General features: G+C 42.3%; 1 protein-coding gene across 2 annotated transcripts; it reads left to right on the plus strand.

Annotated features, from left to right (window-relative positions):
• Nucleotides 1-4,763: 4,763 nt before the first annotated feature.
• On the plus strand, nt 4,764-13,261 carry LOC120048482 (hemojuvelin-like). Of its 2 annotated transcripts, none has more exons than XM_038994485.1 (5): nt 4,764-4,995; nt 8,191-8,337; nt 8,648-8,805; nt 8,969-9,486; nt 11,644-13,261. In XM_038994485.1, exons 3-5 carry the CDS (start codon nt 8,709-8,711, stop codon nt 12,307-12,309), a joined length of 1,281 nt encoding a protein of 426 aa, XP_038850413.1. In that variant the 5' UTR covers nt 4,764-4,995; nt 8,191-8,337; nt 8,648-8,708; the 3' UTR covers nt 12,310-13,261. The 2 variants fall into 2 exon arrangements, with proteins under 2 accessions (XP_038850413.1, XP_038850412.1); XM_038994484.1 differs by lacking the exon at nt 4,764-4,995 and adding an exon at nt 7,712-7,844.
• The last annotated feature ends 2,066 nt before the right edge of the window (nt 13,262-15,327 follow it).

The following is a 15,327-nucleotide window of genomic DNA, read 5'->3' on the forward strand; positions in this document are numbered from 1 at the left end:
TTTGTTGGGTCATTTTACAAACCACGCAGCCTGTCCTCAGAGCCATACGAAACATACTTTACGTATTTCTGGGCACCTCCAAGGCCTACAGTATGATACCCACCAATGGTTTAGTTACTTTAGACAGAACTAAAAGTAGGGAGATTGGAGTAGGGAGATTGGATCAGGGAGGATGGATGGGCGTAATCTGTGACCATCTAGCAATCCAAATGTTGCGTGTTTGAGTCAAGTTGGGGACAACTGTAGCATTTTAGCTAACCCTTCCCCTAACCCTTATTCTAAACTTAACCAAATTCACCAACCTGCTATGTAAATTTACCTAAACTTTGTCTTTTTAGTCCTCCTAACCTTTTACGTAAATTATCCAAACATTTGTTGTAAGTTTCCCAAAACACCCATGTAAATTCTCCCCGTAATTCTCCTTTGTTGTTATGGTGCAACAAGCAACCTGAGTGGTATACTACGAAGCAAACTAGATCTACTCAGGCTTTTATAAAGCTAGCCAGCTTCAGTTATCTTCACATTCCAGGTCAGGCTTCATCTGTATGATGGGGGATATTGCTCGTCCGCCTGCCGCTAACTCTAGCAGGCTTGTAACTGCGTGTGCATGTCGCACATGGCTAGTTCAAGGCGAACTCTTCATTGAGACAATGCTGAAATATCAATCCATTGGCGGATCAGTGCCACATTTTTATTTGTGCTGAAATGATAATGAAAGAAAAGTTATCTTTATTTTATTACTTATCGTTAATGTGTTTATCAATGGTGTGTTTATCAATGCACAAGCACCTTTTTCCCACTACTATCACTCCTTCTTCGATCTGTGGAACAGCTTGTTGCATTGTGGCCGTATATAGACATATAATCCATAGCAGGGTTTTGGAATCTTTAATCCTGGCAATTTTACAGATAAACTCATGGATACACTAGCAATGGCTACCAGTCTTGACTTGAATGGGAACTGCCATCTATGGATTATATGTCATTGGTTGTTTACGGTTGTCAGTTTTCTTTTTGCAAATTTCAAAATACAATTGCGCGAAAAAACGTACAGTTTGGAAAGCAAATGCTGTCATTACTAAATGTGTAATGTGATAGGTATTTTAACATTTCACTTTTTTTTTTACACACACATTTAAAAAAAATTGATCCTCAACTAGTGGCTCAGACACTTATTTAGGACACATTGAGTTAGCCCTGAGTTAGCCTGCCCCAAGCAGGTTAGTTCTGAAGGATTCGTTGCCATAGAAATTTACCTGGCTTAAAGGTGAGTGACTTTCATGGTACCGGTTAACCCGAGTTGAACTCAGAGTTGACCAAAGTTACAGTACCTGCTAACTCCACAAACCTGATTCATAGTAAAGGGCTCTGGTCTCAGAGAAAGATATACAATACTATACATCATCCAAGACGTATGATAAATCACATTATCCAATTCGTATGCTATTTTATGACCTGGTAAGAGGTATCCCACTGGGCACACCACCTTATCAAAACATGGATAATTGGGTAGTATTTGGTTGAGATGTTGATCAATGAGATTACAACCTATATTCACCCACTCAAAAAGACAGCCAAAAGTTAGCTGAATTTCCAATGTGTTATCAATATGCTTCCATGAGGAAGGCACAGTGACGCTGAAACGTTGGTAAATACCCATTCAATTGCTGGGAGTTTATTCATGAGGTGTGCGACTTTGTTTATTTTGATAGTTTATAGTTTATTCGCCGTTAGTCAGTACTAACTATTATTCTGGGTATGCGCCAGCTCATGTTTTTTAATCAATATGCTTCCAACCATCTAAAAGCACAACCTAATTCCAATGGAAAAACAATGTCTGATATTTTGTTAAGTTGTCACCCGAATGTCTATCACTTCACTTTCAACCATTTAAAAGTAGAGCAAAGTTCAAATTGGAATACAATGTCAGATATTTTGTTCATTTATACAACAGTTTAATGGGTTATCACTGTGCTTAATATAATAGCAGAACCAAATGACCTGGATTGCAGTTGAGATTACATTAAAAGTACATGGTGTATGTGATCAAGGCCGTTCAAGATTCTGCACAGATTATTACAGCAATTGTGAAGACCTGCGAAAACCTATGCATGTTATCTTGAACCTACTGTACACATTTTATATGATTACATAAGAAGTATAGTTACAATAACCTCAAAATGTGACCATGGATGTGTTACTCATTTAAGGTTGAATGTTACATTAGTTTGTAAGATAGCCTTAACTTTAGGCTATTTACTGTATTACAAAAGTAATATTGAATTGTTTTTGGTTTAAAATGCAACCAAATATCAACATTTATATGTACAGTGCATTCGGACTCCTTGACTTTTTCCACATTTTGTTACATTTACAGTCTTATTCTAAAATGGATTTTAAAAATCCCTTCAATCTACACTCAATACCCCATCATGATAAAGCAAAAACAGGTTTTTAGAATTTTTGTAAATGTATTACCAATAAAAAACGGAACTATTACATTTACATAAGTATTTAGACCCTTTACTCTGTACTTTGTTAAAGCACCTTTGGCAGCGACAACAGCCTTCTTTTGGGTATGACGCTACAAACTTGGCACACTTGTATTTGGGAAGTTTCTCCCATTCTTCTCTGCAGATCCTCTCAAGCTCTGTCAGGTTGGATGGGGAGTGTTGCTGCACAGCTATTTTCAAGTCTCTCCAGAGATGTTTGATTGGGTTCAAGTCCGGGCTCTGGCTGGGCCACTCAAGGACATTCAGAGACTTGTCCCGAAGCCACTCCAGCATTGTCTTGGCTGTGTGATCAGGGTCGTTGTCCTGTTGGAACCTTTGCCTTAGTCTGAGGTCCTGAGGGCTCTGGAGCAGGTTTTCATCAATGATCTCCCTGTACTTTGCTCTGTTCATCTTTTCCTCGATCCTGACTAGTCTCCCAGTCCCTGCCGCTGAAAAACATCCCAGTCCCTGCCACCAGCATGCTTCACCGTAGCTTCACCGTAGAGATGGTGCCAGGTTCCCTCCAGACGTAACGCTTGGCATTCAAGTCAAAGAGGCCCTGAGCGCTCAGGGTTTCATCAGACCAGAGAATCTTGAGTCTTTTAAGTGCCTTTTGGTAAACTCCAAGTGGGCTGTCATGTGCCTTTTACTGAGGAGTGGCTTCCACCTGGCCACTCTACCATAAAGGCCTGGAACATATTTTTTAAATGCATTTTAATACATTTTAGTTCCATCTGAGTCATCCTATTTTTGTACTTTTATTTTTGGTTGAGTTGGAGACGTGAATCCAACATATTATTTGTTAACTTGTGACAACTTAATAGGCTATATATTGTATTTCAAAAGTGTGGCACAGATTGAATTATCCAATCTCCATCAAATGTTGACATTTGGTTGTGTTGACAACCCAACAAAATTCAATATCACTAAATGTCTTTACATCAAAGGTTGAAACCTTAGGCCTATTATATTGTCTATTTTTTGTAGAATTCTTATAATTATAATTTCTTTCTGATAATGGATCTAAAGTTGAAGATCTGATGTTGTTTTAAAGGCACAAATTCAACATATTTTATACAAGGTTTCTCAATGTTGAAGTTTGTTAAAATTTCACCCTAAAAACAACAGTTGATTACTTTTTTCAAATCCAATGTATTTTCCATGTATACTGAACAAAAAATATAAACGTAAAATGTAAAGTGTTGGTCCCATGTTTCATGAGCTGAAATTAAAGATCCCAAAAATGGTCCATTATACACAAAAAAAGCTTATTTCTCTCAAATGTTGTGCACAAATGTATTTATATCGCTGTTAGTGAGCATTTTTCTCCTTTGCCAACATAATCAATCTACCTGACAGATGTGGCATATCAAGAAACTGATTAAACATCATGATCATTACACAGGTGCAATTTGTGCTGCAGACAATAAAAGGCCACTCTAAAATGTGCAGTTTTGTCACAACATGATGCCACAGATTTCTCAAGTTTTGACTGAATGTGCAATTGGCATGATGACTGCAACAACCTGATCAACTCTTTGCAAAGAAGATGTGTTGCTGCATGAGCCAAAGGGTGGTCACACCAGATACTGACAGTTTTTTAAATATACACCCCTACCTTTTGTTTAAGGCATCTGTGACCAACAGATGCACATCTGTATTCCCAGTAGTGTGAAATCCCTAGATTAGGGCCTTATTTCAATTGACTGATTACCTTATATGAACTGTAACTTAGTAAAATCTATGAAATTGTTGCATGTTCCATTCAAATGTTTGTTCAGTATAGATTCCACGTCCCAATACCTTGACAAATTACCTTGAAACAACGTTGATTCAACCAGTTTTTGCCCTGTGGAATGATGGGATACGACCTATTATTCGTATGAATAACGTAGCATAATATATCATACTAAATGGAGTGTCAAAGATTTATGCACAGAATAATACGAATTGCCCCGAGACCAGCCAGTGCAATATTGACAAAAGTCTACTTTTTTTTACTCAACTGGCTACGATATCTGTCAAAACTGCTTGAACCGACTTTCTTGGGGATTTATGATAGCCTGCGAACCAAGAGGGCAATAAATATAGAATGGCCTACTATAAAAATAAGAAAACACACTAGCAACAACAGGTTGCAAATAGAACAGGTTGCCAGAGCCGCTGTGATAGTTTGAAATAGCCCCCCGGTGCCTAGCAGAGTGTGCGCCCAAGTGGACAGTTGTTACGCGAGCAGCAGGTGTTCGACACGAGTGATTTATACCACTCGTGGAGAAACACTGTCAAATATCTCACTCATCTGAGAGCCGACAACGAGGGACGAAGGAATAGCGGCTTGCAATGAAACCAGTTTGAGACTGGACATCAGTGTCGGCAGCTCACTTGGACAGTGTGGGAGTTTGGTGTCAGTGCATAACCTACTTCGCCTTTTTCCTATTGGAACGAGTGAGGTGGGGACATTTACGCAGAGTCTCATACGGAGCTTCAGCAGAGGTGTGATTGGGTGAGGATATGAATGGTGCTTTGCCTGGTTCATTCTTAAATTAATTATGTGCTACACAATTCAGAAATGTGGCCTATTATTTACCTGCCCACTTGGCACAGACGTCAATTCAACGTCTATTCCACGTTGGTTAAACCTAATTTCATTAAAATTACGTGGCAACAATGTTGATTTAGTCAGTGTGCCCAGTAGATACTACTATTTAATTGTGAGCTATGAAGAATGTATGGATTGGGTCAAGTAACTGTAAAGCTTTTATTTGATTGGAACATATTTTTTCTAACATTGTAGAATAGAACAATTCACTCTGTCCCCTAATGGAACTTGTTGCTTTAAATACTTTCTCCATGGCCTAATATTAGAACAAACTCCCTGTCATTGTGAGTAAATCAAGAAATACAGCAGAATGGCATGTACTGTAGACTGACACTTGGGTGACATTGGCGATGTGGAATTTAAGGTTACATTAGCAGTTATACAACAACAATAGAATGATACCCGTATATTAGCAATTAATTAATGTAATAGTACACCCTGAATAGTCCTGAAGTACAGCTATTGATTGTCATAAATAATTGTTTTAATCAATCCTATGCTTTCACGGATAATTCATATTGATAGATATAGATAGAATATACAATAGATTTGTACAATAGATAGATTATCAATAAAATAGATCATACAATTAGTCAATCAGTCTAAAGTTATTTGAATGTTTTGATAGTGTCCAAAATACACTGGTCTAAATGCAGTTAAGACATGTGACAGTGGGAAGGAAAACTTCAGGTGGAAGGAAACCTTGAGAGGAGAGAGAGAGAGCTACACTATTACAAATACAAAGATACTATGATGTGCATTGACCTTTACCATGCAGACACAAACAGATTGGATTCACATTAAAGTCTCATTCATCAATAAATCAAGTGAGGTTGAGCCAAACAACCAACAGCTTGCTCTGTGTTTGTGTTGAGCCAAACAACCAACAGCTTGCTCTGTGTTTGTGTTGAGCCAAACAACCAACAGCTTGCTCTGTGTTTGTGTTGAGCCAAACAACCAACAGCTTGCTCTGTGTTTGTGTTGAGCCAAACAACCAACAGCTTGCTCTGTGTTTGTGGTCTTTGTGTCCAATACAAGTTGGGGATTGATCTAATGAATGAGTGAAAACCACTGGTCTTTACGTGAGCTGTTGTTGACATGTAGAACCACATTGACATGTCACTCCAGGCCAAGCCATGAGCAAAAACATCCCTAAGTCGCACATGTGACCAACCCACCTCTATGGTGACGTTGTGTATGTGTGTGTTTGGTTTTACTATCCATGTGAGGACCAGAGGTCCTAATAGCGATAGTAGCCTAAACAAAGAAAATTCAAACCAGTGGGGACATTTCGCTGTTCCCTACAAGGAAAAAGGCTATTTTAGGTTTAGGGTTAGAATTAGGGTTAGAATTAGGTTTTAGGCTTAGGAGTTAGGATTAGGTTTAGTTTTAGGGGTTTGGGGTTAAGGTTAGGTTTTGGGTTAAGGTTAGGGTTAGGGTTAGAGTTAGGTTAAGGGTTAGGGCTAGGTTTGAACCCCACAAGAATAGTAAAACAAATGTGTGTGTGTGAAGGGGAGTTAGGGTTTTGTGGTTAAACAAGGGTATGGGTGCAGTGTTGCCCTAAAGGTAGTACCGTATTGGTGTTTAATTCACAAGCGACTGTCTGTGTGTGTATGCACAGTGATTGTTTGCTGTTCATGGATGGAACAAACAGGACCCTGTCAGTGTTGTTGGACTGTGCACAGAGGGAGGTCACCGGGATTTTCAAAGCAGTGCAAAAAAGAAGAAGAAGGGGGGTGTGGGCATATACCCCCACTCCAAAAGTGCAGCTGCATCAGAATCCATTGGCCGACATTCCAGACCTCAACCACTACACTAGTGAACACAATGCCCACCGGACAACAAAAGGAGACCAATCTAGGACATGGAAAAACGTTGAAAACAGAAGCACGGTTTGAAGCAGTGCTATAAACTGCTGCTGTTAGTTGGAATACAGTTAAATAAGATTCATTTGATAATGTAAGTTGAAGATGTGTCTGATTGAAGACTGATTGTGACAGCTAGTAGCCATAGCCACTCCCTCCCTGAGTATTGGAACTGCCGTTGGGCACACCTGCTTACCCTTCCCTCCTCTGCCTTGTAGCCCTGACTATTTCAGACCAGGGGAACACATGAAGGAAAGGGGCTGGGTGGAGTGAGAGAGAGTCTGGTATATTTAGCATGCTCTATTTCTGCCCCTGCTGCTCTCGTAACCCCCCCTTCATACCCCTTCTCCCTGGCGCACTGCACAGGTCTCCCAAACTGTAATAAAGGTCAGACTTTAGTGTTGGTTCAGAGAGAGAGAGAGAGAGAGGACCACACACAAACGCACTGCACACATGGTTCAATCTAGCCCAGGCCATGTCGCTTTCAAAGGCACACTTCCAATGGCACCAATGCTTTAGGAATGCCTTGTACTGCCAAAGGTTTTACTATGTAATGCACATACGCTCTGTGAAGGTCTTACCGGAATGTAGGCCTACACCTTTCCTTAAACTTTGATCTTTCCACACATAAATCAAATACAATAATGCCATCCTTTTGGTTACTAAATTGGACTTGACAAAGATAAGCTTTTTTGTTTTACCCACTTTCTTTGGCCCTTGTTTGTTCTTCTCCACTGGCAAACAGAAAAGGGAGAAGAGTCCAAATTGCAAAATGCCCAATTGACCAACATTGTTGTAGCCTAGCTTTGACGGGTAAATGCATGCTTTATACCAAGAACTGAAATATAACAAAATTGGGTTTTGATGCTTAGTGCTGTGGCACACATGGTAAGCCATAGTTTTTCTTTGTTTTACTATATTTTGTCTCAAGCCTAGCTTCACAACACTAACAGATAATTGTTTGCTATGCCAATGGTTACCACAGATGTTAGGTTACTTGGGCAGTTTATCTACTGTATGGAAACCTAAGCTCTGTAATGTAAATACTGCTGTTTATAGGACTATTATTATGGCAGCTTCAAACATGATATGTTCTGACCAGTGGTCAGGTGGATAAGACTGCCCTCATAAACTAAGACTGTTGATCAAATTATTGGTCCTATTCCTAAATGTGACCAAATGGTGGCCGCTGGTGTTGCTTTTCTCTGATTCTTGAATGTTTGTTTGTCAACAGTTTTCTCTCCATTGCCCTCATCTTGTTCATACCCAAGCACAACGGCGTTGACTTCAGTCTGAGTGCTGTTGATGGGTTCCAAGAGTGTGGGAGATCGTTTTGCACAAACACACAGTCTTAAAAAGTAGTTAGCATCTATTCAAAAAGGTATGAACTACATCTACTTAATTACATACAATGATATCTTTCTGTATTGTTTTTCACATGTTACTCTGACTGTAAATATTGTGTTTTGCTTTCAAACTAGGTATGATAAATACATAGATCTTGTGATCCGCTTGTTATATGATAAAATATTACAATATGCATTTGATAATGTATTCAATACAAATTGCTCTCTATCTTGACAAATGGTCTACTGGAGTTGAGCCTAGATTGTGCCTGTGGTAGTGGTGGGGGGTTTCCCCCTACAGGCCACAGTGTGTAATGTCTCTCTCTATCTGTGTCCTGCCTGCAGCTGTAGCCCCTGTACTGAGCCTGAGCCTGGTCTGCAGCCCTCGGCCTGAGGCTGGAAGGGGATGGGGACACTGGCCCTCTGCAGCCACTACTCACAGCTGTCATGGAAACGCAGCGTCATAGTGGCATTGCTACTGTTTCACCTGTGCTGCCTGCAAGGTACTTTCTATGATCCACAGCTATTGTCTTCAAACTTCCCAATAATGTCAAGCAAATGTAATATTTCTGTTACATGCTCAATGGAAAGACATATTTTTGCTCCTACTATTGTCAAGTTGTGATATATGAACTGGAGCTTCCAACTCTCTCCCTCCTCCCTCAGTATGGGCATCCTGTCGCATCTTGAGGTGCAACTCTGACTTTGTAGCTGTCACCCTGGACCTTGGGGGCAGCGGAGGGGGCGGAGGAGGAGGCAGCAGAGAGGGGGGAAATGCGGGCTACTGCAGCGCCCTCCGCTCCTACGCCATGTGTACCCGCCGCATGGCCCGTGCCTGCCGGGGCGACCTGGCCTACCATTCGGCCGTGCAGGGCATCGAGGATCTCCTCATCCAGCACAGCTGCCCCAGGACAGGCCCCACCGCTCAGCCCCGGCCCCTGCCACAGGCCCCCATCTCTGGGGACGCCTGCATCTACGAGAAGGGCTACCTCCAGCGCGAGGGCCGGACCCCTGACTATCTCCACTGTGGGGTATTCGGGGATCCCCATGTTCGCACCTTCCGTGATGAGTTCCAGACGTGCGCTGTACAAGGGGCCTGGCCACTGATAGATAATGAGTATCTATACGTACAGGCAACTAGCGCCCCCATGAGAGGAGGGGCATATGCCACGGCTCTCACCACGGTAGGCCTCATTTCTAAAATTATATACAGTAAATTATAATTTATAAAAGATATATATTTTTAATTATACAACTTACGTTCCGTTCTTAAAGGCCCAGTGCAGTCAAAAATGCGATTTTCCACCCTGAGGTTTGAATAATACTGTAAAATTGTGGAAATTATGATAATGCCCTTTTAGTGTAAGAGCTGTTTGAAAAGGCCACCTGAAATTTCTGCCTGTTTCAGTGGGATGGAGTTTTGGCATGCCCGGTGACATCACCAAGCAGTAAATTAGTTAATACAGCAATAAGAAAGAGAGTTCCAAACCTCTCTGCCAATAACAGCTAGTTTTCAGTTTTTCCCTCCCCACTCTTGCTTGAGAAATAGTTTTTTTGCCAAGAAACTATCATTTTTGGGGGAACAATTTTTATTGAATATAATCACAGTAAGTACTTAATTATTACCCAGAAACTATTTATTATTGAGATAAAAATGACTGTATTGGACCTTTAAAATATAACTATGTACAATGCATGACAGGTCTTTATACAGTCGTGGCCAAAAGTTTTGAGAATGACACAAATATTAAATTTCACAAAGTCTGCTGCCTCAGTTTGTATGATGGCAATTTGCATATACTCCAGAATGTTATGAAGAGTGATCAGATGAATGAATTCAGTTCTTTGCCATGCAAATGACCTGAATCCCCCCCCCCCAAAATTCCACTGCATTTCAGCCCTGCCACAAAAGGACCAGCTGACATCATGTCAGTGATTCTCTCGTTAACACAGGTGTGAGTGTTGACGAGGACAAGGCTGGAGATCACTCTGTTATGCTGATTGAGTTCGAATAACAGACTGGAAGCTTCAAAAGGAGGGTGGTGCTTGTAATCATTGTTCTTCCTCTGTCAATCATGGTTACCTGCAAGGAAACACGTGCCGTCATCATTGCTTTGCACAAAAAGGGCTTCACAGGCAAGGATATTGCTGCCAGTAAGATTGCACCTAAATCAACCATTTATCGGATCATCAATAACTTCAAGGAGAGCGGTTCAATTGTTGTGAAGAAGGCTTCAGGGCGCCCAAGAAAGTCCAGCAAGTGCCAGGACCGTCTCCTAAAGTTGATTCAGCTGCGGGATCGGGCCACCACCAGTACAGAGCTTGCTCAGGAATGGCAGCAGGCAGGTGTGAGCATCTGCACGCACAGTGAAGCGAAGACTTTTGGAGGATGGCCTGGTGTCAAGAAGGGCAGCAAAAAAGCCACTTCTCTCCAGGAAAAACATCAGGGACAGACTGATATTCTGCAAAAGGTACAGGGATTGGACTGCTGAGGACTGGGGTAAAGTCATTTTCTCTGATGAATCCCCTTTCCGATTGTTTGGGGCATCCGGAAAAAAGCTTGTCTGGAGAAGACAGGGTGAGCGCTACCATCAGTCCTGTGTCATGCCAACAGTAAACCATCCTGAGACCATTCATATGTGGGGTTGCTTCTCAGCCAAGGGAGTGGGCTCACTCACAATTTTCCCTAAGAACACAGCCATGAATAAAGAATGGTACCAACACATCCTCCGAGAGCAACTTCTCCCAACCATCCAGGAACAGTTTGGTGACGAACAATGCCTTTCCCAGCATGATGGAGCACTTTGCCATAAGGCAAAAGTGATAGCTAAGTGGCTCGGGGAACAAACCATTGATATTTTGGGTCCATGGCCAGGAAACTCCCCAGACCTTAATCCCATTGAGAACTTGTGGTCAATCCTCAAGAGGCGGGTGGACAAACAAAAACCCACAAATTCTGACAAACTCCAAGCCTTGATTATGCAAGAATGGGCTGCCATCAGTCAGGATGTGGCCCAGAAGTTAATTGACAGCATGCCAGGGCGGATTGCAGAGATCTTGAAAAAGAAGGGTCAACACTGCAAATATTGACTCTTTGCATCAACTTCATGTAATTGTCAATAAAAGCCTTTGACACTTATGAAATGCTTGTAATTATACTTCAGTATTCCATAGTAACATCTGACAAAAATATCTAAAGACACTGAAGCAGCAAATCTTGTGGAAATTAATCATGTGTCATTCTCAAAACTTTTGGCCACGACTGTACATAAATAAAGTTGCATACGTACGTCTAGCTCATTGGAAGGATATGTGTAACAACAGGGGTGTCTCTCCACCAGATTACCATCATCTTTAAGAACTGGCGCCAGTGTATCGAGCAGCAGATCTACCAGGCAGAGCTGGACAACGTTCCCGCAGCCTTCGTGGACGGCTCAGTGACCAGCGGGGAGAGGCAGGGCCAGCACAGCCTGAGCGTCCACTCTGATCTGCCTGGGCACCAGGCTGAGATCCGTGCCGCCCACATCGGCACCACCCTGGTGGTGCGTCAGAGTGGGCGGTCCCTGGGACTGTCAGTACGTTCGCCACGCGCCATTGCTGAAGCATTCACCCCCGAGCAGGACCTGCAGCTGTGTGTGTATGGCTGCCCACCTTCACAGCGCCTAGAGACGCTACCCAGCCCCTCTTCTTCCTCTTCCCTCTCTTCCTCCTCTTCCTCCAGCCAGCCCTCTGCTGCAGCCCATGCCCACTGTGCAGCCCTCCTCCCTGCCAGGGACATCTACTACCAGGCCTGCCTGTTTGACCTGCTGGCCACTGGGGACCTCAACTCCAGCACGGCGGCCGTGGCGGCACTGGAAGACGCCCGGGGAATGATCTCTGACCCCAATAAGGTGCATCTGCTACTGGTGGGCAAGGCCGATAGGAGTAGCCCATGTCTGCCTCTGATCCTGGCTGTGGCTGTCCTATCAGAGCGTCTGGTGGCTCTGTGGACGGGGAAGTGTTTATGAGCTAGTGACTGGTAGGAGCTGTGGGCATAGCATTAGCCACACTGACTCTGACCGAGCAGATGCTCTTTCTTCATACTTGATGGCCTTGTTTCATAAACAACAGGCATCCCATTTGACTGGTTGGAACCCTGTGGCATTGTGACTGGTTACAGAGGTCAATGTTTCAATTATTAATTTTCTTCCAGCAGGAGAAGCCAATGTTGATAGGAATAAATACAGGTGAGTGCTCTCAGTGAGGATAGAAGTGAACTCTTGAAGCCTGACACTAGTTGTGTTGATTCTAATCCCTTAACTATGCTGAGCCAAATGTATTAAGACAAGATGTATATCCGTCTCAGCACAGAGGATGGCATGCTGCGGCCTATTGCGTAATTCCACAAATCCAGACAGTAAATGGCATCTTCAACTCTTTTTTTGTATCACCTTCTGTTATTTTCCATTTATTTTATCATGGAGGGAAGTTAGTGGTTTGTTTATAGTAAATATAATACTACAGTGGTTTCATCCTTTGTAAAGAAACTCATTTATCACTAATTTATTACGTCATCTTAGTGTGTCTACATTTGGTATGCAGTGAGTTGTAATAACGTCTCGATTCATTTCATAAGGGACTGTTTTTGAATGTACGTTTGGTTCATATGTCAGTATTTGTAAGACAATGTTTACAATGTATTGTTCATCCTGTTCATATTTTTACCTAGTTGCCAAAGTAAAAAATATATCTTCCCAAAGTTACTCATACCATCTTTCTAAAGCAATAGAGATCATGCAAGGAGTAAATTACAAGAATATATTGTTTTCCAAATGATGGAAAATATCTCAAATTGCCTTCTATGTAATAATGTGATGTCTGACAAGGATAAAACATATTTATACCTACAGATTCTAATATATTTCCCTTTGTGAGTTTTATTAAATTTTATAGTTTTTTTCCAAGACCCAAAAATGGTCTGTATAATGTCCTGAGTGTGTATTTTTGATGAGCAACCCTAACTGGGGTTTTGTGTACTTTGAAATGTCCAGTAACAACTGCAGTATTCCTCTGGAGGGGCTACTGAGGTAGCATTTGGGTGAGTTGAGTTCTCCTTCGCTGTGACTGGCAGCTCTCTTCTGCCCTCTGTGATAGCTGGAATGAGTACATTCTTGACCCACCTTAGCTTCGCCGATGGAATAGGTCAATGTAGAAAGTGAAAGTTGGGAGGGGCAGTGGGGGTTGATCAAAAGGGGGGGGGAGGGCCTCCCAGGTGGCGCAGTGGTCTAAGGCACTGCATCACAGTGCTAGCTGTGCCACCAGAGACTCTGGGTTCGAGCCTAGGCTCTGTCGCAGCCGGCCGCGACCGGGAGGTCCGTGGGGCGACGCACAATTGGCCTAGCGTCGTCCGGGTTAGGGAGGGTTTGGCCGGCAGGGATATCCTTGTCTCATCGCGCACTAGCGACTCCTGTGGCGGGCCGGGCGCAGTGCAGGCTGACCAGGTCGCTAGGTGTACGGTGTTTCCTCCGACACATTGGTGCGGCTGGCTTCCGGGTTGGATGCCCACTGTGTTAAGAAGCAGTGCGGCTTGGTTGGGTTGTGTTTCGGAGAACAGGCTCCTGCGATGCGGCTCTCGACCTTCGTCTCTCCCGAGCCCGTACGGGAGTTGTAGCGATGAGACAAGACAGTAACTACTAACAATTGGATACCATGAAATTGGGGAGAGAAAACAATAAATAAAAAATTGTATTGTTTTTTATTGATTGTATTGGTTATGATGTGATTCAATAAAAACAATTGTTCACAATAAAAACACAGTGATAAGAGACAGCGAGTATTTTTCTACCCAAGCCTTTTTTCACTTTAGTGGATAAGCTTATATCTTTTTGGGGGGAGCGGTGGGAGTCCAAGAATACGTAAAGCATTCCTCCCGAGAGATAGAACACACTAAACAATATTAGAAAATGTAGACTTGGCAATTAAGGACACTTTATTTCAATAATCTTTCAGTATTCTTCAGTACAAAAACAAAACACAAATCAAATTTGTGACAAAAATCCTTCATATTTACATACTGTGAATTACTAGAAGTGGAGTAAATTGAAATTAAGTTTGAACCTTACTCCCTAATGGCTCTATTCAATCAGATCCACTTCAGCCGACATCTGCATAGTGGTTGTTTTGGCGGTGTTGGAGGTGTAACTGCGCTAGAGCTACCAAATCCACAAGCGGCTCCTGGCATTATACCTAAAGCGGACATTACCATTGGCTGCACAGCGTCGCATTAAGAGAAATCCCATGTAGCCTTGTTTACAAATTTGAACACGAGAATGTGAGATGAAATCTTCACCTCGATTAGGCTGAAAGAAAGCCTCATAGTTGAATGATTTTCAATTAGAGCGTCATGATTTCTATATAGCCTACACTTTCTCGTTCTGAACTTCTAACGCCAGTGGGAAGGTGTGGCTTCATGACAGTGATCAAGAGCAGCTGCTCACCAATTTGACTGCTCTAATGCAGTTACACCTCCGACACTGCCAAAACATCAGCTATTTTTCTACCCAAGCCTTTTTTCACTTTAGTGGATAAGCTTATATCTTTTGGGGGGGGAGCGGTGGGAGTCCAAGAATACGTAAAGCATTCCTCCAGAGAGATAGAACACACTAGCCCTTCCTAACGTTATGTATTATTACTGGGCAGCGAATATACAAAATATTGTTTACTGGCTTCGCACCCCAGAAACTGACTGGTGTCAAACAGAAGTCAACTCCTATTTCTCTATCTCTTTGTCAGCTTTAGTCACCTCCAATCTTACTCTTTCAGCTTTGCGCTATACATCCAATCCAATTGTTGTCAATACTCTTAAAATTTGGCCTTAATTCCGTCAACACTTTAAATTCTGTGATTTCTCTATTCAAAACCCTATATGTAATAATCACCTCTTCCTTCCAGTCAATCTAGATTCAGCTTGAAGTCTGTGGCAGAGGAATGGCCTTACTAAGTTTAGTGACCTTTATATAGATGGCACCTTTGCCAATTTTGATGAC

This window comes from Salvelinus namaycush, chromosome 5 (genome assembly GCF_016432855.1).
Source record: "Salvelinus namaycush isolate Seneca chromosome 5, SaNama_1.0, whole genome shotgun sequence".
Classification (NCBI taxonomy): Eukaryota; Metazoa; Chordata; class Actinopteri; order Salmoniformes; family Salmonidae; genus Salvelinus; species Salvelinus namaycush.

Excerpts from the sequence above, each read along its gene's own strand:
- LOC120048482 (XM_038994485.1), top strand. The coding sequence starts at position 8,709 with ATGGGGACACTGGCCCTCTGCAGCCACTACTCACAGCTGTCATGGAAA. Across the intron at positions 8,806-8,968 it reads TCACCTGTGCTGCCTGCAAG|TATGGGCATCCTGTCGCATC; the intron begins GTACTTTCTATG and ends CTCCTCCCTCAG. Across the intron at positions 9,487-11,643 it reads ATGCCACGGCTCTCACCACG|ATTACCATCATCTTTAAGAA; the intron begins GTAGGCCTCATT and ends TCTCTCCACCAG.